The sequence below is a fragment of the Rhinolophus sinicus genome, chromosome 12 (assembly GCF_057876585.1).
Source record: "Rhinolophus sinicus isolate RSI-liver-muscle chromosome 12, RSI-T2T, whole genome shotgun sequence".
Classification (NCBI taxonomy): domain Eukaryota; kingdom Metazoa; phylum Chordata; class Mammalia; order Chiroptera; family Rhinolophidae; genus Rhinolophus; species Rhinolophus sinicus.
Genome location: NC_142512.1, coordinates 40218685 through 40243436, shown reverse-complemented (window position 1 = coordinate 40243436; position 24752 = coordinate 40218685). Strand labels below are relative to the sequence as shown.

At 43.6% G+C, this 24752-nt stretch overlaps 3 protein-coding genes across 7 annotated transcripts in view; 2 read left to right on the top strand and 1 right to left on the bottom strand.

The window, feature by feature from the left end:
- The window catches only part of ACLY (ATP citrate lyase), a 40702-nt gene extending 34605 nt beyond the window's left edge, over positions 1-6097 (top strand). For all 5 annotated transcript variants that reach the window (XM_074320632.2, XM_019747692.3, XM_019747691.3 and 2 more), the window contains 7 exons: positions 70-224; positions 1622-1772; positions 1948-2091; positions 3795-3908; positions 4264-4346; positions 4616-4692; positions 5110-6097. In XM_074320632.2, the coding sequence (XP_074176733.1) occupies positions 70-224; positions 1622-1772; positions 1948-2091; positions 3795-3908; positions 4264-4346; positions 4616-4692; positions 5110-5204 (819 nt within the window). In that variant the 3' untranslated portion in view covers positions 5205-6097. The remainder of the gene's footprint in view (positions 1-69; positions 225-1621; positions 1773-1947; positions 2092-3794; positions 3909-4263; positions 4347-4615; positions 4693-5109) is intronic.
- A 1070-nt stretch (positions 6098-7167) lies between these two features.
- On the top strand, positions 7168-18778 carry KLHL11 (kelch like family member 11). Its single transcript, XM_019747630.3, has 2 exons — positions 7168-7776; positions 13257-18778. The coding sequence occupies exons 1-2, from the start codon at positions 7232-7234 to the stop codon at positions 14836-14838; spliced, it is 2127 nt and encodes a 708-aa protein (XP_019603189.1). The 5' UTR covers positions 7168-7231; the 3' UTR covers positions 14839-18778.
- A 211-nt stretch (positions 18779-18989) lies between these two features.
- Positions 18990-24616, bottom strand: KLHL10 (kelch like family member 10). The gene is made up of 5 exons (XM_019747636.3): positions 24423-24616; positions 21866-22355; positions 20537-21154; positions 19569-19718; positions 18990-19364 (listed from the first exon to the last, which is right to left on the bottom strand). The coding sequence occupies exons 1-5, from the start codon at positions 24614-24616 to the stop codon at positions 18990-18992; spliced, it is 1827 nt and encodes a 608-aa protein (XP_019603195.2).
- Positions 24617-24752: the final 136 nt, after the last annotated feature.

The following is a 24752-nucleotide window of genomic DNA, read 5'->3' as shown; positions in this document are numbered from 1 at the left end:
CGGGGCAATGCGGGAAAAATGTCTGTGGTCACCACAGCGCTGCCTGTCTCTGCCCCCATTTCTGCTCAGGAGCTGGGCTTGATCCGCAAACCTGCCTCGTTCATGACCAGCATCTGTGACGAGCGAGGACAGGAGCTCATCTACGCGGGCATGCCCATCACCGAGGTCTTCAAGGAAGAGATGGGCATTGGCGGGGTCCTGGGCCTCCTCTGGTTCCAGAGAAGGTGAGGCGTGGAGGGCAGAAGATGGGAGGGCCCTGGGACTCAGAGTTAGTGGTTTTCCCCTGACGGGAGCGGGCGTGGGCAGGGTCAGTCTTTATGGCCACAGATCAATTGTAAGGCCAGAGGGAAGAAATACAGACTTCCTAAGTCTTCCATGGATGGAAAGGCCGGTCTAAACCAAGAGAGGTAGAAAGCATGACATCAGGGATCCTGGATCCGCCCCTTTCCCTTGGGAATTTTTAAAGACATGGGGCAGAGTAAACTCAGGCCTTTTTAGAGAAAGGTGGGTGTTAGGGGAGAGCTGGACGGATCTGGAAGCTCAAAGAGTGCAGGCCTGGTGGAGTTGCAGAACAGGCATACGGTACCTTGTATTGTATCATCAGCCTGAATGTGAGAAAAAATGGTTTTCTCTGCAATTCCCAAGCTTAACCCTCCCCTGGGACGGATAGCTGGGCAAGAGGGCAGAGAGTACATGATTCACAGAGCCCTGGCTTGGAGTGGCAAGGCCAGGTGGCAGTCTTGGTTTGCGTCATGCCCTCACCTGCAGAGCGAGGTCTTGGTCCTGCTTTAGGCTCTTCCTGGGGCACCCGAGCAGGTTGCACCCTGTTCTTGGATCCCTATGTCTCCAGACTACATTCTTAATCACCAGTTGGTAGGTTGGACACTGGAGGAGGCCCCAGGCCTGTGAAAGGGACAGGGACCTCACGTCCTCTCCATCTGGTCCAGAGAGGGTAGCTACAAATACAGGGCAAATCCTGTTGTAGCAACTCATACTGAAAACTGCTGACTAAAGAAGAGATTTCAAATCCTGCTTGCTCACTATTTTAAAAGCAGCATTTGACTTGAGAACATCACGGTAACTGAAATAAGACAGAAGAACTATATGATTTCACTCACGTGTTATATAAAACAAACAACAAATGAACAAACAAAAATTCATAGACACAGACAACAGTATGGTGATTACCAGAGGGGAAGGGGAGTGGGGGCAGGTAGAAGAGGTAGAGGGGGTCAAAGATACGGTGACGGAGGGAGACTTGACTCTGACTGGTGAACACACAATGCAATATACAGATGATGTGTTATAGAATTGTATACTTGAAACTTGTATAATCTTACTAACCAATGTCATCCCTAATAAATTTAATAATTTTTTTTAAACCAAAAATAAAAAGCGGTATTTGATATTAGCCAAGTCCAGAGCTGCTCAAGAATCCGGAGGTTCTGCCCCAAGCTGTAAGATAGTACTAGACATGGATTGGCAGGTTGCTGCCCTTGAATTTGAGACTTGTTTAGGGAGATGGGAGAACGCGGGCACATGGCCTTGTCGGCGTATCGCCTGTTGAGCAGCTCCCCCTTGTTCCCACCTTCCTTTCCCTGTCCCTGTCCTCACCCTCTAGGTTGCCCAAGTACTCCTGCCAGTTCATTGAGATGTGCCTGATGGTGACGGCGGATCATGGGCCAGCCGTGTCAGGGGCTCACAACACCATCATCTGCGCTCGGGCTGGCAAGGACCTGGTCTCCAGCCTCACCTCGGGGCTGCTCACCATTGTGAGTACTGGCACCCTGCGTGATGCACGGTGGGGACACTGGGCTTTGGCATCATGCTGCTTGGAGCCCTGGTGTGTAAGAGTCCATGCTGGGACTGTTCGGGGCACGCCAGATTGGTCTGTGAAGGAGACACTCAGAGCTCAGGGCAACATGCATGGGCTTGCTTCTCCCACAGGGGGACCGGTTTGGGGGAGCCCTGGATGCAGCAGCCAAGATGTTCAGCAAAGCATTTGACAGTGGCATTATCCCCATGGAGTTTGTGAACAAGATGAAGAAGGAAGGGAAACTAATCATGGGCATCGGTCACCGAGTGAAGTCGGTAAGCTGTTGCCGTCCTGAAGGGACTAGATCTACAGGGCGGATGGGAACAAGGGGGCCGCAGTTGAGCTGGGAACACCAGGCACAGCCTTGGATGTGCTGACAGATGCCAACATTATAATACAGGTTGCCCTTAAACGGTTTTAATCGTGTTCAGTTGCAGCTTGCAAATATGATGAGCTGGTAACTTGGTAACTGTCGCTTTCCCAATGAACGTTGTAGGAGAAAGGGCGAAGGTTGGGGTTAAGGGGACACATTGGTTACCGTAGGCCAGATGCTGCTGCATGCTGCAGTAACACACAACTCCAAAAATCTCAGTGGCTTACAACAACAGTAAAGGTTTTGTTCTTATTCACCCGACACCCACAGTGGGTTGGCTATGGCTCTGTTCTCTGGCACCTGTGCTGAAGGAGCAGCCCTTTATCCGGGATATGCTCATCTCACATCAGAAGGAAAAGTCATGGCAGAACCACATGAAAGCTCTTAAAGCTTCTGCTTGAAGTTGCACAGCTCATTTTCACTTTAATTTCATTGGCCAAAGCAAGTCAAATGGTTAAGTCTGACATCACTGGATCAGGAAAAGCAATAATGAGGCCAAACCTGATTGGTAGATGGCAGAGGGTGTTTATTTTAAATAAAGTTAATAGGGTAGGTAGTCCTGTGTGTCCTGGTAGTGCATACTATTTAGAAATCAAAGGGAAAGAGAAGAGGTAGCGGCAGCTGCTTGTATGGCCCTTTGCCTCAGGGTCCTTGGCTCTGTGGCTCCAGAAACCTCATTTAGTCAGTCATTCCGCTGGTCAAGGTGGGGTGTGCGACTCATTCATACAAGAGGGTCATGCGTGCGATCTGGAATACCCACTTCCAAACATCCAGAAGCTCATTTAGCTCCAGGCAGACCTCCCCAGGTTGCTGGATGAGCGAGCACTAGAACCGAGGAGGTGGGTAGTTCTGAGGGTCATTCCCTCCAGGCTTAGCAGAGCTGCTCAGCCATCCCCAGCTCCCGAGCAGAGAGCACCTCTCCAATCCACGGTGCAGGGCCTCTTGCTGAGATAGTGTCAGACCTGTGCTGCCACATAGTCTTTCAGGCTCCTTCCTTTCTGGGGTCCACACTGACCTCACGTATCTCTTTGCTGAGGGAGGTCACGGTGGCATTGGGACTTGGCATGTGCCTAAACCATCTCACTCCCCCACTTACAGGTTATTGCTTAATGTGCTTCATTGCTTAAGGTAGTTCATCTCCATTCACTGAAAGCCCAGAGTTTTTCCTAAAATTTCAGGGGTGCTTGCTTAGTGTAGAACTTTGTTACAGCTTGACCAGGCCGCTGAGCTGGTGGCAGCATGGCTAGGGGCTAGCACCTAAGACTTCTGGTTGGAGAGAGGCTGAGCCCCAGCCCCCTGCTACTTAACACAGTAGGACCCATGGCTAACTAAACATCTCCAAGTCTCAGCACCTTGTTTGTAACGTTAAAGAGAGAACCGCAAAGGCTGTTTGGTGGCCCAAATGAAACAGGAAAAGACTTTAAAAACCTTAAGCCCTACAGCAGGGTCATCAGCAGCTACATGGAATCATACACGTGGATCAGGTCCCTGAAACACATCTGGAGATGAAATGCTGCCCAGTGGTGTCTACCTGCAACATGAGTGTGAACGTCCCTTAACAGCAGGTTCGAGTGGATTCCTCTGTAACTTTGAGTCACTTTCTAGATAAACAACCCAGACATGCGAGTGCAGATCCTCAAAGACTACGTCAAGCAGCACTTCCCTGCCACCCCCCTGCTCGACTACGCGCTGGAAGTGGAGAAGATTACCACCTCGAAGGTAAAAGAGAAGAACGTCCCTAATTCCTGAATCATCCTTTAGGATGGATTTCTTGGGAGAAAGGAGAGAACCAGGTGACCTTTTGATTGTGCAGCTAAAGTCAAACCTGGTTTTCTGGAAGATTTTTATTTTTTCTGTTGCATAACTTAAGTTCAACAGACATGTACTAAGTGTCAGGTCCTTTGCTAGACTGTGGGGATTGAACTAGTAAGTATGACAGTTTTCAAACCAAATGGGATGCTTTGGTGGGAGGATTTGAAATGGTGATCAGAATGCATGTACGGTAGTAACAGGAGAATGATAAGGAAAAAAATGAAAAATCATGATAAATGCTTTGAATTTTTTTCTTTCCCAGAAACCAAATCTTATCCTGAATGTAGATGGCTTCATCGGAGTTGCATTTGTAGACATGCTGAGAAACTGTGGGTCCTTTACTCGGTGAGCTTTGCAGCCCTTTGCTTCTTCCTAATGCTTATTGATTTTTGTTGTTGTTCCCGCCCAACAGTAAAAGCAATGCGTGCTGATTATAGAGGACTTAGAAAATAAAGGAAAAACACTGCCTCTACTCCTACTACCCAGAGCACCCCTTTTCCACTTTAAAATCAAAGCGAGCCAGCTTCGCGTTCCTGGGCAGAAGTCGTACCATCTTGGGGAAGAGGGTGGTCACGTGAGCCATTGTAAAACTACACGTTGTTTGTGTATTGCAGGGAGGAAGCTGATGAATATATTGACATTGGAGCCCTCAATGGCATCTTTGTGCTGGGAAGGAGTATGGGCTTCATTGGTGAGTTTGTTGTTTGTTTGTTCTTGTTTTAAGAGTTTTCTGGGGGATTTTTTTTACCCCAGGATCCAGCTACACCACTTACCCATGTGGTGAGTTTCTACAAAAGAGATGTCATATTGACTGAATCATTGTTCCCAGTTCTGTCTTTCTTACTTTCAGTTGCCCCTTATCTTTATCTTTGTTCCTTTGTTCTTGGAAATGACTTCGATTGTGAGCCCAGGAAAACAAAATTAAATCCAACAGTTTCTTTTTACCAAGCCTGGCATCTTACCTATGGAATGGATCTGGATATACTTCCCCATTTCTTTGTATCTACCATTTTCTATTAGAAAGATTTCCCTCCCTTATCCTGTCTCCTTCACCAAACTTGCCAAGTTCACCAACTCTTAACAAAAAGATGCATGTGCTCCATTTTAGGACACTATCTTGATCAGAAGAGGCTGAAGCAGGGACTGTATCGTCACCCATGGGATGATATTTCATATGTTCTCCCGGAACACATGAGCATGTAACTGAGCCAGGAACCCTGTTGCAGTAAAGAGAAGACAAGAACTCTTCCCCTGGGAAACAGTGCGCAGACAGCTGGTACTGGAGCTTGCTGTAGGATGGGCCTGGAATGTAAACAGTCACTGGTGTACAGGCACCGAACACCAACACCGACAGGCTAACACTGTCCAGTCTACACAAAGAAGCTTAATGTGTTTTTTTTAATAAGTATTGAAATAAACACCAAGCTAATACTTGTGACATTTGCTCTGCTACCTGCTGTATTTATTAATGTAAAAGCATCTAAGCACTGTCAGGGTAGTGTTTTTCCTTATGGTAAGGCGTTATTATGTTCTTTCTTTTTTCCATTAGTTAAAATTTTTTTTCTCTTGGAGGAAGGGAATGAAACTTTTAAGACCTCAAGATACTATACATTTAAAGCACCCCTAATGTCTTGTTTGTCATATTCCTATAACATGAAAAGCATTGTATTAGTCTGGGTTTTTTTTGTGTTTTTTTTTTTTTTTTAAGGATCTTTTTGTATGTCATATGTGAAGGGTTTGTTTGGTATCCCACTGAAATGTTCCATGTTGCAGACTAACTACAGTCTGCTTCTGTCAAGGGGATGAAACCATTGCATCCTTAGCCATTGTCACAAAATATGTGGAGTAGTAATTTAAAATGTAAAGTTGTAACATACATATGTTTAAAATGGAAACGCAAAGAAAAAGCTGTGAAATGTCGTGTCTCATGTTCTCTGTATTCATGCAACTGACTTGTATTTTACTGAAGTGTGGGTCCAAGGACTCATCTCCAGTCACTTTGCATCTGTAATCCAAAAGATTCTGGGCAGCTGCCACCTCAGTCTCTTCTCTGTATTACCATCGTTTGATTTAAATAAATAGTAACAGTGAATACATACTGCTGTCTCATCTGCATTCCTTTGAAGTGTACTTTCTATTAATTTTACTACATGTAATTTTAAAAATGGTAATCCATCTCTTTAAAAAAGAATCAAAACACCTATTTTCCAAAAACAAATACCCACCGCTAAACCTGCACCTCCATCTTTCTCAGCTAATGGGAACCAAAGCTCTACCCACCTGTTATTCAAAGCCCACAACTTCGCAGTCTTCCTTTCCTCTACTTTTCTAACTAGTTGTCAAGTTCTGTCGATTTATCTTTTTTTTCTTTTTTTTTTAGTATAACTGACAAACATTACTATTAGTTTCAGGTGTACAACAATGATTTGATATTTGTAACCACTGAAATGATCACAATAAGTCTAGTTGCCACCCAATTTACCCTTTAGTTATCCGTCTGAGGGATTCATGTCTGGTCTGCTAACTTGTGCCCCTAGTTCTACTTTTGACCCCTTGCAGTCCACCATCTATGCAGCCACCAGTGAGAGTTTTCAAAACATCTAATTGAGCCACTTCCTTGCTTAAAACCCAAAAGTGGCTGTGGTCATTTTTTTTTAAACAAGTATGTATAGGGAACAGTAGCTATGGCCCAAACACTGCAAAACACTTAACACGCATCATCTCATTTAATCCACAGCAATCTTCCAACATAGGTACTATTCCTGTTTTTAGAAGGTAAATTAGTTCAGAGATAACAAGTAACTAGCTCACCCTCATCCGCTTAGCTGGGGCTCAAGTCCTTTTTTCTTTTTAAAAATTTCCTCCAAAACCATTTAAATCTTTAAATAACAATCCTATGTTGCCACCCAAGACACTAACAATGGGTGATGGTCTAAGGTGGCTTTTGTTTTACAAAATAACTACGAAGAGCAGGCTACTCACTGAGGGGAAGGACACAAGCCACCCCCCACCGAAATAGGGGTGGGAGGCCGCGGGTGCAGCAATTGTAACTGGGGAGCAGTACCGTCAAACCAGATCCAAGGTTGGACGGCGTCGGGTGGCGCGTGCGCAGAACCCGTGGCCGGCGGGCTCCGCCCCGCGCTCACTATTTATTCCCAGAATCCCTCTGTGTCGCACCAGAACGGCTGGATCGTTCTGAGACTGCGGCCACCAGGCGCGGCGGCGTCAAGATGGCGGCTGCGGCGGTGGCGGCCGCGGCAGCCGCAGCTGCGGCTGCATCTCTGCAGGTGCTGGAGATGGAGAGCATGGAGACGGCCGCCGGCGGCTCAGCGGGACTGGCTGCCGAAGTCAGAGGCAGCGGCACGGTAGACTTCGGGTCCGGGCCCGGCTTATCTGCCTTGGAGGCGAGCGGGGGCGACCCGGGCCCGGAGGCCGAGGATTTCGAGTGCAGCTCTCACTGCTCGGAGCTGTCGTGGAGGCAGAACGAGCAGCGGCGCCAGGGCCTCTTCTGCGACATTACGCTGTGCTTTGGTGGTGCCGGAGGCCGCGAGTTTCGGGCCCACCGCTCGGTGCTGGCCGCCGCCACTGAGTACTTCACGCCCCTGCTCTCGGGCCAGTTCTCCGAGTCCCGCTCGGGCCGGGTGGAGATGCGCAAGTGGAGCTCGGAGCCCGGGCCCGAACCCGACACGGTGGAAGCCGTTATCGAATACATGTACACCGGGCGCATCCGCGTTAGCACGGGCAGTGTACACGAGGTGCTGGAGTTGGCGGACAGGTAGGCGTGAGGTGGAGATGCGGGCCGCCCGAGGGCCGCATCCAGGGAGGGCGCTGGAGAAGGCGGGAGGGCCGTGCCGCGGGCTCCAGGGAGCCCTGAGGACATGCATTCGTTTCTCACTCATTGAGTGCCTACTGTGTGCTGTGGGCCAGCCTTCGCTCGGGGCACTGAGGATGCAGCCGGCTAGTCCGGCGAGGGCGACCTTAAGGAGCTCAGATTCCAAGTGGAGGGGCAAAGGCAAGGAAAAAGAAAGTCCTCATGTAATAAGTGCTGTGTTTTAATAAGTGCTGTGTTGACATTAAAAAGGAATGAAAAGATAGTGATTGGTTAGAGGAAAGACCTTTCTGAGGAGGTGACATTTAAACCGACCTCTGAAAGGCAAGGAAGAACTAACTGGCCGTGCGAAGATGGGGAGTGAACATTCCAGGCAGATATCGCAGAGGCCTCCAGGCAGGATCCAGTTTGGCTTAGAAAACTCAAAAAGAAAAACCCAGTGGGGCTGGAGCTAGTGGGTGAAAAGGAGAAGGGTGTGTGAAATGCGTTGGAATAAGGAGTTTGGATTTTACTGGGTGATGGGAAGCTAGGTAAAGAAATTGATTTAAATATTTTAAAAGATGATTCTGCTGCTGTAGAAAATGGATTGAAGGGCCGAATGGATGCTCCAGAGACTGGTTAGGAGGCACGTGAATGCCATTTTATGCAGGAATGTTTTTTGGCAGTGTTATGTTTCAGATACCTTATTTTAACAAATACCTGCAGAGTACCTATTATGCACCAGATCAGACACTGGGTTAAAGGTGCTGGGGATTCAGCAGTAAACAAAACGGACAAAAGTCTCTTTCCTTGTTGCACTCACAGTTTGTAGATGGACAATAAATAAGTGAAATAGATAGCATGTTGGATGATTGTTAAAGCTATGATGAAAAAACATGGTGGGGACATATAGAAAGTGCTGGTGGAGAGGAGCTGTTGTTTTTTAATTGAACAGAGGATGCCTCAGGAAGAAGACGTTTTGCAAAGAACTGAAGGAGGCAAGGTAAAGAGTGTTCCAGGTAGGAGACAACAGTGTAAAGGCCGAGCTTGTCTGGAGGTTAAGAATAGCAGGAGGCCAGTATGGTTGGATCAAAGAGATGCAGAGTGAGGGGTAGGAGAGGCCCGAGGGTGGAAATGGGAATAGATTCTGATCCCATAGGGCTTTGTCGGCCTGTGAAAGGACCTGAGCTCTTTGAATGATACGGGAAGGTTTGGGGCAGAGGAATGATGCGATCTGATTTGAAGAATTCTGCTATGTTGAAAAAAAGATGAGCTGATGGGGAAGGGGTTGCAAGGGCTTAGAATCAAGAGACTATTTAGGAGGTTGTCCCAGAGGTGGTGGAGGCTTGGGTTGAGGAGGGAGAAGTAAAAGTGATAAGAAGTGCTTCAGTTCTAGACTTATTTTTTAAGATAGAGGAGATCAATTTGCTGACTTGATGTGGGGTGTGAGGGAAAGACTACTAGTTTTTTGACCCAAGCAATTGGAAAGATGGAGTTGTTATTTATTAAGATGTGGGAAACTGCAGGAAAGCAAGTTTGAGAGGAAGATCAGGAGTTCGGTTTTGGTCAAGAGGTATTTGAGTAGGCAGTTTGATATCAGAGCATTGGGAGCTAGAGATTGGGAGGAAATCAGCAGATAGATGGTAATTAAAGCCATGAGACTGGATGAAATTACTTAGGAAGAGAGAGTAGATGGAGAAGAGAAGGGGCAGAACTGAGCCCTGAGGTTCTTCAAAATGTAAAAGAGGAACGAGCAGAGGAGACTGATCTCTTGGAAGCCTAGAAAGAAAGGGTGTCAAGGAGGGTATAGCCAGTCATGTCAGTTCTCTCAACCATAGATGGACATTGAATTTGGTGATAATAGAGGTCCTTGATGGCATTGATAGGGCCATTTAGGTCTTACTAAAAAGAGGATCTGAAAAGTGTTAAATGTAGAAATGTTGGGGGAGGAGTCCACACACACACACACACACACACACACACACGATAGGAGATACTAGAGCATTTTTGTGTGCTGATGAAAAATGAATCAGTGGAAGGGGACAAATCGATGTTATGGGAGCGGGAGAATAATTGCAGCAAAGCCCTTGAAACCAAGAAGGGGATAGAATCCATATTAAAAATGGAAAAGGTGGACTGGGAGGGCAAAGTAGAGGGTACAGCTGCAGGTAGGTAGATTGGGTGGTGGGAAGATGACGTTTCTGCCTGATTGTTTCTGTTTTCTCAAAGCATGAGGTTGGGTCACCCCATTGGAAGGTGGAGAGGGGTGGGTATAAATCTAAGAGAGCAGGGTTTGTTGAATGAAAATGGATGAAGGGTCATTGCATTCATCATTCATGTTGTGTTTCTTCTGTCATGTGAGCTTGTGTTTTTCAGATTTATCCCTGTTTTATTAGGGGGTTGGGGGTGAAGAGAGAACACCCCAGGCAATTTACTTGAAACTCTTGTTTCCATCTGTCAGCTGCTGAGTAGCTGCCTTGTGTTAGGCAGTTCTGAGTGCCCTGCAACCATCACATCTAATCTACCGTTAGCTCTTGAGGCAGGATCCCTGTCCTTACCCCCCCCCCCCCCATATTCTGTGTGTTGATCATGTCTACCTTGCACGGGACTTACAAATAATAGGAAGTGCCCAGCACAACACCCAGCACATGGCAAATGCCTAGTATGTGATAGCTATTGTTTTCCTAGAACAGTGTTTCCAAACACCTGTGCAAGGGAGTATGTGTCAGAATTACCTGGAAAATAGGAGTTTGCTGGCATGTTTGAGAGCCACTGGAGCTCTTACCATTCCACCTTGGCTTTGTTTGCTGTCTAAGACGGTATGTTCCCTGAAGAGAGTGAAGGGAGCCTATCTCATTCATCTTTATATCGTTGTTAGTTATGAAGCACAATAACCATAACAAATGGTTACTGAATTACAGAGGTCTGGGCTGATGAAGTCATCCTTATATTGTTTAAGGTTCTCAGTTCTGGGGACTTATTCTTATTTTTGGCCACCCTCAGGGCTGAATTCTGCCAGATTTATGGATTTGGCTAAAACGATTCTTTTTCCCCTCTTTCGCCTCCCTGCCCCACTCTGGTTCAAGCCTTTGTTGCTCAGTCTAGTTGTGTAGGACACAGCTGCCTGGCCCATGCTGGTATTATGAGCCTTGCACTTCCCCCCCCCCACCTCCCCCCAGGCAGTCGGTCATCGGTCGGCTGCTCACAGCAGCTCATGGCAACTCTCACCAGCTGCCAGCCGCTCACACTGGCTGCTGGTCACTCATGCTGGCTGCCAGCCACTCACACTGGCCGCCGGCCACTCACACTGGCCACTGGCCGCCCCTGGCAGCCACACGGTAGCCCACAGCAGCATACAGCAGACCATGCTGGCTGCCGGCCACTCACACTGGCTGCCGGCCACTCACGCTGGCCACCGGCCGCTCCTGGCAGCACATGGTAGCCAACAGCAGCACAGCGGCCTGCGGCAGCTCACGCCAACCTCCGGCTGCTCACAGCATCCCAGCTCCAGGGAGAGCTGTTGTTCACAATCTATAGAGGGCGCAGCTCACTGGCCCATGTGGGAATCGAACCAGCAACCTTGGAGCTAGGCGCTCCAACCACCTGAGCCACCGGGCTGGCCCTTTTTTTATTTATTTATTTTTTATTTTTTTATTTTTTTTAAGTTTAACTTTAAACAAATTTAGTTCAGCCATTAAAAAAAAATGAAATTTTTCCATCTGCAACAATGTGAATGGACCAAGAGGGTATTATACTGAGTGCATGCGGTAAGTCAGACAGAGAAAGACAAATGTCATATGATTTCACTTATAAGTGTAATCTAAAGAACAAAATAAACGAAACAGAAACAAACTCATAGATATAGAAAACATTTTGATGGTTGCCAGATGGGAGGGGGTTTGGGAACGAGTGGAAAAGGGGGAAGGGATTAAGTACAAATTGGTTGTTACACAGTAGTCGTAGGGGATGTAGGGTACAGCATGAGGAATGTACTCAATAATATTGTCCTAACTATCTATAGTGTCGGGTACTAGGTTTATCTGGGTGATAGATGGGAGGGGTTGGGGCAGGGTGAAAAAGGGGAAGGGATTAAGAAGTGCAAATTGGTAGTTACAAAATAGTCATGGGGATGTAACAAAGCACAGGGGATATAGTCAATAATGTAATAACTATGCATAGTGCCAGGTGGGTACTAGACGATTTAGGGGGATCACTTCTTAAAACATATAAATGTCTAACCACTATGCTATACACCTGAAATGAATATAAAATAATACTGAATGTCAACTATAATTGAAAAAATAAAAAAAAGAGTGGGGGAAAGGTGAAGGGGAGTAAGAGATCCAAATTCCCAGGTATAAAACCAGTAAGTCACGGGGATGTAATGTACAGCATGGGGAATATAGTTAAGACTATTGTGATAGCAGGTACGGTGTCAGGTGGCTGCTGAACTTACCATGGTGAGCACTTCTTTAGGTCTATAAATGTGGAATAACTAGGGTGTACCCCTGAAACTAATATATTGTATGTTAACTATATTTTAATAAAAATCTTTTTTAAAAAATTTAGGTGGCAGTTTCTAGTCAGCTACATGCCAAACCACATTTTTTCTTTTTTCCCCCCCTTTCTTCCACCTTCCCCTACCCCACTCCAGTTCAAGCCGTGGTTTTTTCTTCTTTAAACCTTGACTGTCCTACACATGTGTTTTTTATTGTTGTTTTATTTCCTGGCTTCTTCAGAGGTTAGAGTTTGCTTTACCATCCCCGCTTTAGTGAGAACTCAGCTCCGGTCAACCCCCGCCCCACCTCTCCAGCACCCCCTGCCCTCACTGGCTGACCAGGTAGAAAGCTCTGGTGAAGATGTAATCCTGTGACACACAGCCGCCACGGCTATTCCTTCTGATACTGGAGTAAACAGCCTCCTAGGAGCCCTAGCCCCTATGCATGTATTCAAGGCTTCATAAAGTTATCCCACTGAGACCCTGCCTCTCTGAAGAAGAGGCTGGTGACTATCCAGGGATTAGGACAGGATGACGTAGACAAGTTTGAATTGGGATTTGCCTTTGCCCAAGGCAAACTAAAGTGAAAATAAAGTATGGGATTGTTTGTACTTTATTAAAGGATATGTTCTGAAAAACCTTACATCATTAAAAAAATCCATTTTGTGTATATGTGTGTGTGCGTGAGTATTATTTGTATTACGCATAATATATAATTTATATATAAACTAATGTAAATAATGAAAAATACATAAAGATGACTTTATATATGGTTTTAAACATACTTTTCAGCATAATCCTTTTTAATTTGGGGGAATTTGCTTTTTTTCAGCGGTTGGGCACAAAGCGAGATGATACTTAACCATTTCAATTTGTATAACCCAGATGCTCTCAAAATGCAACCACATAAAATATGTACATTGAAAATCCTTCTTTTTCTTGATTTTAGGTTCCTATTAATTCGTTTAAAAGAATTTTGTGGAGAATTTCTCAAGAAAAAACTTCATCTCTCTAATTGTGTGGCCATTCATAGCTTAGCTCACATGTATACCCTGAGCCAACTCGCTCTGAAAGCTGCCGATATGATACGGAGAAATTTCCACAAAGTAATTCAGGACGAGGAGTTTTATACTTTACCTTTCCATCTCATTCGAGACTGGCTGTCGGACTTGGAAATTACAGTTGATTCAGAAGAGGTTCTCTTTGAAACGGTTCTGAAGTGGGTTCAGAGAAATGCTGAAGAGAGAGAGAGGTACTTTGAAGAACTGTTTAAATTGCTCAGATTGTCCCAGATGAAACCCACGTACCTTACTCGGCATGTCAAAGCAGAGAGGCTGGTGGCTAATAACGAAGTTTGCGTCAAGTTAGTGGCCGATGCTGTGGAGAGACATGCCCTGAGGGCCGAGAACATACAGTCTGGCACGTTCCAGCACCCCGCTTCTCAGGTTTCATTATTACCTCGCTATGGGCAAAACATGGATGTGATCATGGTTATTGGAGGCGTGTCAGAGGGTGGGGACTATTTAAGTGAATGTGTGGGGTATTTTGTCGATGAGGACAGATGGGTAAACCTGCCCCATATTCATAATCACCTGGACGGCCATGCTGTAGCAGTAACAGAGTCCTATGTGTATGTTGCTGGATCCATGGAGCCAGGGTTTGCTAAAACTGTGGAAAGATATAACCCAAATTTGAATACGTGGGAACATGTTTGTAGTCTAATGACAAGGAAGCATTCTTTTGGGCTAACAGAAGTCAAAGGGAAACTCTACAGCATTGGAGGACACGGCAACTTTAGTCCTGGCTTTAAAGATGTAACTGTGTATAATCCCGAGCTTGATAAATGGCACAACTTGGAATCAGCACCAAAGATTCTCCGAGATGTCAAAGCTCTAGCCATTGAAGACCGGTTTGTGTACATAGCCGCCCGCACGCCTGTGGACCGGGACACCGAAGACGGATTAAAGGCTGTAATTACTTGCTATGATACAGAGACTCGACAGTGGCAAGATGTGGAATCATTGCCACTTATTGACAATTACTGCTTTTTTCAAATGTCTGTGGTTCATTCAAACTTCTATCAGACAGCATCATGCTGTCCCAAGAGTTATTCTCTAGAAAATGAAGAGGCAGTAAGAAAAATTGCCAGCCAAGTTTCCGATGAGATCCTTGAAAGCTTACCTCCAGAAGTCCTAAGCATCGAAGGAGCAGCCATTTGCTATTACAAAGATGACGTTTTCATTATTGGAGGCTGGAAAAACAGTGATGATATTGATAAGCAGTATCGGAAAGAAGCCTACCGATACTGTGCTGAGAGGAAGAGGTGGATGCTCCTTCCTCCCATGCCACAGCCTCGTTGTAGAGCCACTGCTTGTCATGTGAGAATCCCATACCGGTACTTGCATGGCACACAGAGATACCCTATGCCTCAAAACTTAATGTGGCAGAAGGACCGGATCAGACAGATGCAAGAAATACATCGGCATGCCCTAAACATGCGGCGAGTGCCAAGCTCTCAGATTGAATGCTAGGTTCTCTAATACATGAAGCTTAAAACAGTTATACCTGTTTCTTGAGGCTGAAGACATCCAGACTGTTACTTGAAAAAGTATGTTGATAACTTATTTTCTACCTGAGTGGATTATGGCCCCATAGAAAGGAGTTATAGTTAAAAAACTGCAAACTGGGAAACTCAGTTCAAAATGTGGTAATATTTTGTTAGTGTGCTGTCTTTCCCTGTCTTTGGTTTCTGTGTATGTGCCAGCTAAGTAAGATCTTTTTAAAGACAAGTGGGAAAACCAGGTGGTTACTTGGCTGTTTTTCTGCCAAGAAGTTATAACTCCTTTGTCTTAGGGACATGTTTTGAACATGCTTTGAGCACCAATTTTATTTGCACATTTATTTTGATACTCCTTTTCATTTTTTCCTGAATGGTTGGTTTTGAAAAGATCAGAACTTAACACATAGCCTTTCTCTGCAGGAGGTATGTGCAATAGACTGAAATTTGAAGGAAAAAGCACAATATTTCAGCAAGATGATTTCAGAATGTTTGCATTGGTATTTTGTTGTTTATCTAGAAATACTGTTTTGTTTCTTTCTAAAAAAGATCACTGATGAGAAATTTGTGGTTGGCGCATGCATATTTTGAATATTTTTCATTTCTTCAGCAACTGACTTAATGACTTCAAGCCATTGCTCTGAGATGATGGTAGTTGGCAAGAGTATTGATCTTTAGCTGATTGACTAAGTACAGAGGACGTTATATATGTGTGAAATTTGTTTCTCTAAGAAGAGAAGTATTATTAATATAGACTGAGAAATCCACAAAGGCATTACAAAATTTAAAAAACACTTTTTTCCTGGAGTTGCAGGCTTGAGGATAAGTTAATCAGTGTAAATAATGCCTATGACAATCGACACTCAATGCCTTCAGTTTTAAATTTTGCTCTAATGCATATTGTGTAGAATCCTCCTCATTCTTTTCTAAAAGACACTTTTCTCAAAATGGGAAGGAAATAGCAATTTAGAGAAATGTTGCTAAAGAGAAGCCTTATTATTTCTCAGCCCGATTGTTATAATGTCTTACCCAGTTGCCCTGGACTTTAATTGGAACTCTACCTGAGCCAGGAATACCAAATTTAAGTGCATAATTCTGGCTCTTAAAAAGCTGTAGTTATCTTTTATTTATTTTTATGTATTCTTCTGATTCTCTTACACACTCCCAAGCTTTATATAAATTAGCACTCAGGTTGACTCTTTTAGCACTCAGTTAACTCATGTTCCTACTGTTTGCAATGTGGGTCCAGTATATTTTCTTTGTTTCTTTCAGACTATTTTTACTTTTATTAGACATTCCAGAATACTATTCTAGAAGTTGACTTCTAAGTGCAGTGACTTTTTTTCCTAGTCCATTATTAGTTGTATCCTCCTTATTAGTTGTATTAAACATCAAAAGAAAAAAGTACAACTAGAAATTTTGGCTGTCAATTTGCTGCAAGACTATTAATGTTTAGCCCTTGGACTCTATACTAAGAACTTCCCTAAAATTTCTAAATTGGCATCCCTGCCTAGGACAAAGATTTTCAATAAATGTTGGAAATCTGCTTTAAAACTATCTTAGACTGGGGTGGGTGTAGGAAACTGTAAGTCATATTTCTATATGAGGACATATTATCTTACCCCACCTCTCCCATTTTCTCAATTTCCATGCATTTGTAGTTATTTTAATAAAAGCCATTGGATTCTGAGAAGTGCTAATTCTTAGCTGTGAGTGGTCTATGCAAGTAAGACAGAAAAAAGCTCATTTGAATGAAGTCCTCATTTCTCTCTGATAGACTGTGCTAGCAGACTTCCTTTTCTTGGTGGTGGTTAAGGAATTTAGTAGCTCACTAGGATGCCAGTTTCTTTCCAGAAGGATATGATGTAAGGATTTGGGGTGTTTTTTGTTTTGTTTTTTGTGGGGTTTTTTGTCTCAGGATTGTTTTCTGAGATAGTCATTACCAATTTATTTGGAGGGTTGTCTTTTTTTCAAATAATGTGGCAGAAATTATAACTCATAAGATTTAGGTATAATCTGGTTTTAAAAACTTGATTGAAATTGTTGTTTTTTAACCCAGCAGGCAGCCTAGGCCATGGGTGAAAAGAAGGGGTAAGTCCTTCCTTGCATGATGATGTGTGCAGGTTTTCCTGACTACTGAATTTCTAATTTTCATATTTGAATTCACGTGTGTGATTTCACATCAATAACTTGTGTTTCTGAAATATCCTAACTAACTTGTTAATCAGGAAAGAAACCAGATTTGCTTAAATCTGTTCAAGGCTGACATTCTGAAATTCTAAACTGGAAATAACTTCCCAGCATATTTGGAAAGGTTCTGATTATGACCAGCCTAAAATGGCTCTTTGGGAAAGAAATTTCCTTTTTTGATGAAAACTTAAAGATTGTGCTTGGTATTTAAGCAATTAAAAAGACAGCTTTAAAATGTGTATTTAAGCGAACCGGTTTTTTTGTTTGTTTGTTTGTTTGTTTGTTTTGGTTTTGTTTTATGGAAGGAAAAGAGAGGAATTGATTATACAAAAAGTAATCACTACACATAACTTTGAGTGAATCTACTTATGTCTCAGAATAGATATCTTTTAACTATACCTACCCCACCATGGTTTAAAAAAAAAAATCAGTGGTATATATTGAGAATGTCAGTCATGAGCTTAGTGTTTAAGTATCTCACAGTTATTTGCATGATTAGTCTTGTGTACCTCGGTATTCAGCTTTGCTTTTGCTGTGCCAATTCAAAAATATTTTTCAAAATTCATCGACATCAGTTTTGTTTTGATCAGTTGGTTTTGTATAGTATTTCTGGGACCAAAACATTTTAAAATACCGACTTTTTAAATATAGAACAGATGTTTGGAGCTAGAAAGACAGCGTTTATGGAAAATTTGTGTGCTTTTGTATTTTAAACCCTTTGGGCTGCTGGAAAGGCAGTTTCTAGGGCACACTTTTTTCCTCTTCATGTTTCTTGACTAGTGTAGCATGTGGTGTGTTTGAATACTTTATTCTCTGCTTCATAATTCTAATATGAACACTGTATTATAGGTAGACAGATAAGCTAAATTGTGTATTTTAGTTACTTGGCCTAATCAAGCATAACTAAAGGAACTTACTTTCCTCAAATTAAGCTTAAATAAAAAGAATATATTGGCCAACTTGTGTGTCCTTTGAAAACATACAGAATTGTGAAGCAAATTCTCTGCATACACTAGAAAAATAGGGTGCTGATAGGTTGCTGTTTAACTGTAGAATTTTTGAGAAACGGTTCAGTCTCCTTTTTTAACTGTTAAACAGTTGGCACAGTTCATCACTCCAGTTTGTTACTTTCTTGACAATAGTTCATTTTTGTTTTTGTTACAGTGCTTACATTATAACAAGTTCTGGGTCATTGGAAACAAAAGAGCTCATAGTTGAGTGATGTGATACGATAACAATAACATAATATAGTAGTCATTTTCCTTCAAGGAATTTAGATAGCCAAATAACTGCTATTTGTCGCTTACCTTTGTAGGGCTTTTGTCTTACGCTCTATGACCATTACTGCGAATGTCTGACAGAAGCACATGCAGTAGAGCACTTGCTGTTAACCTGAGCCTCCCGCATAATGCACTCGTGAAAAGTAGTGCTTGCCAGATGTTTGGAGATCTTAGCATCCCTGTGCTAGGGCTCATTGAGTTACTTGTAAAATAAATAGATGTAGTTCAAGCTGATACACAGTGAATTTTGGGAGCCAGTAGTATCCAAGCTCCTACTTTACTAGAAGTATAATCTTGACTATCTCCTGTCAATCAGAGGAGACGTGGAATTTAGGACACTTTGACACATTACCGTGTAAAATAGCTTGTTTTATGTTCCTAAAGCTCTCTTGTTCTGTGTTAAATCATCTCAATGTAAGTTTTAAATAAACGTATTTCGTTAGAGCTGGTTTGCACCGGGTACTTTTTTTTTTCATTTGTAAGTATGCACTGTTGAATATCATTGCTTTCTTCCTTCCCTCTGACTCCCTCATTCATCCAACCCTTGGCTCCCCTAAGTTGAACATTTTCCAGAACTCTTACAAGTTTAAACACTGCATTTATTTTAAAAAAGAATTCTTATTGCTTAGACTTTTTATTAGCTAAATGACGAGGCTCATACAGGTAGGGTGCTTGTCGAAGCGGAGTACTTGACTTCATCTCGCAGCGCTAGGCCTGTGAAGTTGTCCCTCCTCGCGGCGTACTCCCCAACGTTGGCCAGCCCTGGTACCACACAGCAGCTCAGAGCACTGCGGTATATGCTCATGTCGTGAGCGTCGTACCACTCGTCCGTCTTCTCATCATAGCACTCCACGTTGAAGGTGGTGGTAAAGCCATTAAAGCCGCCCACCACAAACAACAGGTCGTCTACCACCTCAATGCCAAAGTTACTACGAGGATTAAACATCGTGGGGATGGTGCGCCAAGTGTTAGCCACGGGGCTGTAGGCTTCTGCGCTCCGCAGGCGATTCGCTCCATCAAAGCCGCCTACCTGCGGACAGCAAAGGAAGATGGTTGACTGTTAACCCCTGATTCTATTCACCGAGGAGGCCCTTTTAGGGAAAGCCCAGTGATTTCAGACCTCCCTCTTCCATGGAAAAAAAGCTTTTCAGATGCTTACCAATGGTAGTGTTAAGCTATTTGCTAATTGAAAATCAAGGGGTATCGTCTCTGTGGTGGTACAAGATAAACTCACCGCATACACGTGTTCTCCATAAGCAATTACGCCTATTCCACTCCTCCTGCTTCTCATGGGTGCTATGACGGTCCACTGATTACTCTCAGTGTTGTACACCTCTGCTGTAAACAGGCATTCATTTCCGTTAAACCCACCACATATATAGACCTGTGTGAAGATGGTTCCAAGATTATTAAAATTGTTACCTCTGGGGAGTGGAAAGAAAGGGTGTGTATACCGGGGGTGCCAAAAAAATGTATACAAGTGGACACTGGTCAACGTTGCTCAAGCAGTTCGCCGTAATCAGAAGTGTCTGGACGCTGATGGTAACCACTTTGAGCACCTCTTGTAATTGCAGAAGTCAAACGTGACTTGTATTCTTTTGTTATTGGTATATATTATTACAATTTTACATTTTTTTCCCTTAAAATGTGTATGCATTTTTTTGGCACCCTCTGTATATGGTGGTGGTGGTGGGGACACTTTTGGTACCAGTTTGTACAATCTGAGTTTCTTTTTTCCACATATGCATGCATTGCTTTTTTTTTTTTTTTTTTAAGTTTATTGGGGTGACAATGCATTGCTTTTTTAATAAGTAAAATAAGCAAAGATAATTACAAGGGGCCACTTAGTTATCTGACAGACTTAGTACTGCAGAGTGACCGCATTTCCCCAAAAATAAGACCTAGCCGGGCAATCAGCTCTAATGCGTCTTTTGGAGCAAAAATTAATATAAGACCATTATTATATTATATTATACTATACTATATTATATTATATCCAGTCATATTAAAATAAGACCAGGTCTTACATTAATTTTTGCTCCAAAAGATGAGTTAGAGTTGATTGTCTGGCTAGGTCTTATTTTCGGGGAAACACAGGAGTACTCCCACTTCTGTTTTCCGTCCACCCCAAAAAACAGAAGCATTCGTTGTTTCTGGGCTTGTTTGCATTCACATCTGCACCCCCTAGCCCCCAGTGCTTACCTTTCCGTAGAGTGTTGTGGCACTGGCATCACTCCTCTGTTCGTGCATGGGGGCAATGAGTGTCCATTGGTTGGTCTCTGGCTCATAACGTTCAGCAGTGTTGAGACGCACATAGCCATCAAACCCTCCCATGGCATAAATAAAATTGCTGAGGACCGTCACGCTGACATAGCAACGTCTGGAGTGCATCGGGGCCACCTGATGCCAAGTTTTCTTGACTGGGTCAAAACGCTTAACACTATTGAAATAGTCTACGCTATCAAACCCCCCAATGATATAAACATAGCCTTTCAAATAGGCTGCCCCGTGGTAGGCACGGGGACTCTCTTCCTCACAAGTGACATTCACCCATCTGTCTGCCCGAGCATCATATGCCTCAATGGCATTGGTAGGACTCCCACCACTCCAGCCACCAATTGCAAATAGGATGGCATAGGGCAGGCGGGGCCTGGTGAGTGGGTTGGTAAAGTCAGAATTAGAGGGTCCATTCATGTTTAGGTCATACATGGCCTTTAGGGCATTAATGATGACTGGCTTGCATTCCTCGCTGTCTTTCACATAGTCATTCATCTTAACATTGTTCATGAAGTACTCAGCATGCATGAGGGCCAGGCGAACCTACGAAGGAAATGCAGAAAGTCATTTAGGTGAGGTGAGGGTGCCTGGAAAACCCATATCCTTAATCCTGTTTTACAGTCTACCTTTGAATTATAGTACGATCATATTTTGTTTTGCTTTTGAACTTTACAACTCACAGTTTAAAATATTTGTTTTTCAGAGGTGGTATAAATTTGGGTGCTAAGAATGAGCCAGACAGAAGATACTTCAAATGGTCGGTGAGCTAACCCATTCCTTGGCCACCAGACAGTACTGTCAGACCAACAAAAGCTGTAGTAAGTGTTCTGTGATTGAATATCTATGTCTCTATATGTAAAATAACATGAATTTGCACCAAATAGCTACAACTGAGTGCAATACTCATGGTTTGGTTACTAGTCTTGGGTTTGGGGAACTCACAGAACACACAAAGGTGAAAGGAAGACCCTCTAGAATTCTTTTAAAGGCCTTTCCTGCTCCTTCCCCCCTATCAGGGAGAATTTTGGTTAAAGAATATAACTGGGGTAGAAGGAAGTAGCAAAGCCAAGGGCAGAGAAAATTGCAAAATTCCAGAAACTAGAAGAAGATGCCTTCTATTCTATATAAGTGTATGTAAAAACAGCCCTGGGATCTGTCAAACATTTTAATATGGCTCTTAGGACAATCCCTCTGGGATAAATGAACCAAACATGAGCAATTAAGCACTGCACTCCACCAAAAAATAAACTTGACCTTGGGAAGCAAAACCGAAATATGCTGCTTCCTATTTTGGGGGTCATGAGAAATCCATTTTAAAATAGCTTCAAATACAGCATCTTCTTGTTTGACGTTGAGCTCATCTTTCTCAATGATATCCTTCAGTTCAGTGACTGAGAGCTCTAAAAACTCTGCCGAGACTTTCACCATCTCCTCGAAGTTGTGCAGTATGAACATGTAGGCCTTCTGCCTCAGTTCCGGGCAGTAGTAGTAATCTGTGAACTTGCAGATGCCGATACAATTATCCAAACACAGCTCCGACTTGAGGAACTCACAGCAACCTCTGACGATACCCATGATGTTAAATTGGTCTGCAGCAGCCAGCAGCTTCTCCACGTTGTCCGGAGTGATGGGAACGGTCCTCGTGTATGCATATTCAATAATTAGCTTCATCATGTCGGGGGAAATGCCGGGAATGTTGTATACCTTTTTTTCAGTGTTGTTCCAGCCACTTGTAAACAAAGCTCTGAAAGAAAGAAAGAAACCAACAGCCACTGAAACATTTCTCTTTGGTTTGCCATGCTCTCCCCCTGCCTTTTCTTGTTGAGAGTTTGGACATTTTCCAAAGAGTGTAACAGTGAGTATATCGGAAATAAAGTGGGGTGAGGAAGGGAAGGGGGGAGGGCAGACGGCTTTATACAGTGGGCAAGAGAACCTTTACAAGAACTTTGACGTTGGTTACTGATCTCCTCTTCCTCCCACTTGTGGATGGAGAAATTGGATCTAGAGTGGGAGTAAGCCTCTGTCCCAACCCATTGCCCACCAAATTCTACCTTGCTTAAGGAAATTAAACTTGAGCAATACGCTTTTTAGGTAAATGTTCAATCAACACAGGTTGATAACGTAGTCACTTCTATTGCTACCTCCTTGGTCCAAGCCACCGCTGTCTCTTGCCTAGATTATCAGCAGTCACCTCCTAACTGATCTCCCTGCATCTGCTCTAGACACCTCCAGAGTTTATAGTCTCATCCCAGTCACCAGACTCAAAACCCTCCACTCAAAACCTTCCACTGACTTCCTTTATAGTAAAATACAAAGTCTTTACCAGGGACTACAAAAGTCCCCTGAGATCTGGACCAGTCATACCTCTTTGAGGTATTTCCCTCCGCCTTCCACTCACTCCATTTCAGCCCTGCTGGCCTTGCTTTCCTTGAATAGACCAGAGATGTTTCCATCTTTGGTCCTTGTACCCACTGTTCCCTCTGCCTAGAGGCTGCCCCAGATCTCTATATTTCTCACTCCCTCCTCCCCTTGTAGTCTTTCCTCAAATGTAACTTTGTCAGCAAAGTGATAATCCTACTTAAAATTGCCACCCACCAATCCCTATTTTCCTTTTTTCCTTAGCACTTATGATCTGTTATTTTATTTACTTAATGCCTAGTCTATCTACCAGAAGGTAAGCTTCATGAGAGCAGAAATGTTTATCTCTTTATTAATTGGTTTATTTCCAGTACTTACTATCGTGCCTGTCACAAAATAAGCACACTCAATAATTATTGAATGAATAAATGACTACTATTCCACTATGTAGCTAGGTACTTTTCTAGGTGTTGAACAAGACAGAATTCGCTGTCCTAATATATTTGGCTTCCTTTTTCTAGGCTTAAGGGAATATGGGCTTAGAGATAATATTCTTATCTAGAGCAGGGCTCTGTAAACCTACAACCTCTGAGCCAAATTCCGCCCACCTCTTCTTTTTGTGCTGCCCACGAGCTAAGAATGTTTTATACATTTTTAGATGGAAAAATGAAAAGTATTTTTTGACACCGGGGAAATGATAATAAATTCAAATTTCAGTGTCCATAAATAATTTTATTGGAACACATCCATGCCTTTTCATTTGGTATTATCTATGGTTGTTTTTCCACTATAAAGGCAGACTGGAGTAGTTGCGACAGACTGTTTGGCCTGCAAAGCTTAAAACATGTACTATTTGGACTTTTGTAGACCTAGCTGAATGAGAATTTTTAGCAACAGATGAGACACATTTATCATATCTTGATTGGAATTGATTACTCAAACGTTTTCAGCTCGTGAACAAAATAGCCCTTCCACTTCCTGGTTTACAATGGTTTTTACTCAAACTCCCTTTTTCTTCTGATAAATATTTCCGCATTTCTTTCCCTTCATCCCTCTTCCCATCCCCTCAATCCTTATTAATTTATCACCCTGTTTGAGCTCATCTCTACCGGGATAGGGGCGTAGAAGTGGCTGAAGTGGCATTGCCATCTAGGTTTGAGTAGGAAACCCAGTACGTGTGCCCAACCTTCCCAAAGGTTGGTTTGAATGAGAAGCAAAGGAAAAAAGCAGCTAGCCCACCAGTAGTTGGTTGAAATCTAACTGAAAACCAGAGAGAAGCAGCTCTGGCCCAAGTTGAGCCTTTTCAGAAGACAAAGGAGCCGCGCTACAGGAATCCAGAACTTTGATAGTTTCCCTAAACGTAAAATGATGAGGTGGGAAACATGAAATGAACCAAAATGTCTCAAAATGAGCCCATTTCCCCCTTTGGCTTAGTTTGGCAACCCTGTTATACCTAAAGTAGGAACTGCAGCTACAGAGGATGTTCTTGTGGGCATTGAACTCAAAACCATTGACCTTGACCACCACGTCGCAGAGCTTGCCCTCTAGCCTAAGTTCATTGAAGATCTCACAGGTCATCGCACTCATCTTCCTCTCCATATGAGGCTGGTGGAATCGTGTGGAGGCCGCCGTGCTCTCCATTTCCATTGCACCCTGGGACCAGCAGAGAGGCTGTTCTCCTAGGGTGTTGGGGAGGGTCGTGGGGGGCCCCTTTAGCCAGCTGTCGCTCCTTTTCCCTACTACATCTTTCATGTAGGGCCCATCAGGCCGCTCAAGTTCCAGA

Excerpts from the sequence above, each read along its gene's own strand:
- KLHL11 (XM_019747630.3), top strand. The coding sequence starts at position 7,232 with ATGGCGGCTGCGGCGGTGGCGGCCGCGGCAGCCGCAGCTGCGGCTGCA. Across the intron at positions 7,777-13,256 it reads GTGCTGGAGTTGGCGGACAG|GTTCCTATTAATTCGTTTAA; the intron begins GTAGGCGTGAGG and ends TCTTGATTTTAG.
- KLHL10 (XM_019747636.3), bottom strand. The coding sequence starts at position 24,616 with ATGGAAATGGAGAGCACGGCGGCCTCCACACGATTCCACCAGCCTCAT. Across the intron at positions 22,356-24,422 it reads AGCTGCAGTTCCTACTTTAG|AGCTTTGTTTACAAGTGGCT; the intron begins GTATAACAGGGT and ends TCTTTCTTTCAG. Across the intron at positions 19,719-20,536 it reads CCACAACACTCTACGGAAAG|GTCTATATATGTGGTGGGTT; the intron begins GTAAGCACTGGG and ends ATCTTCACACAG.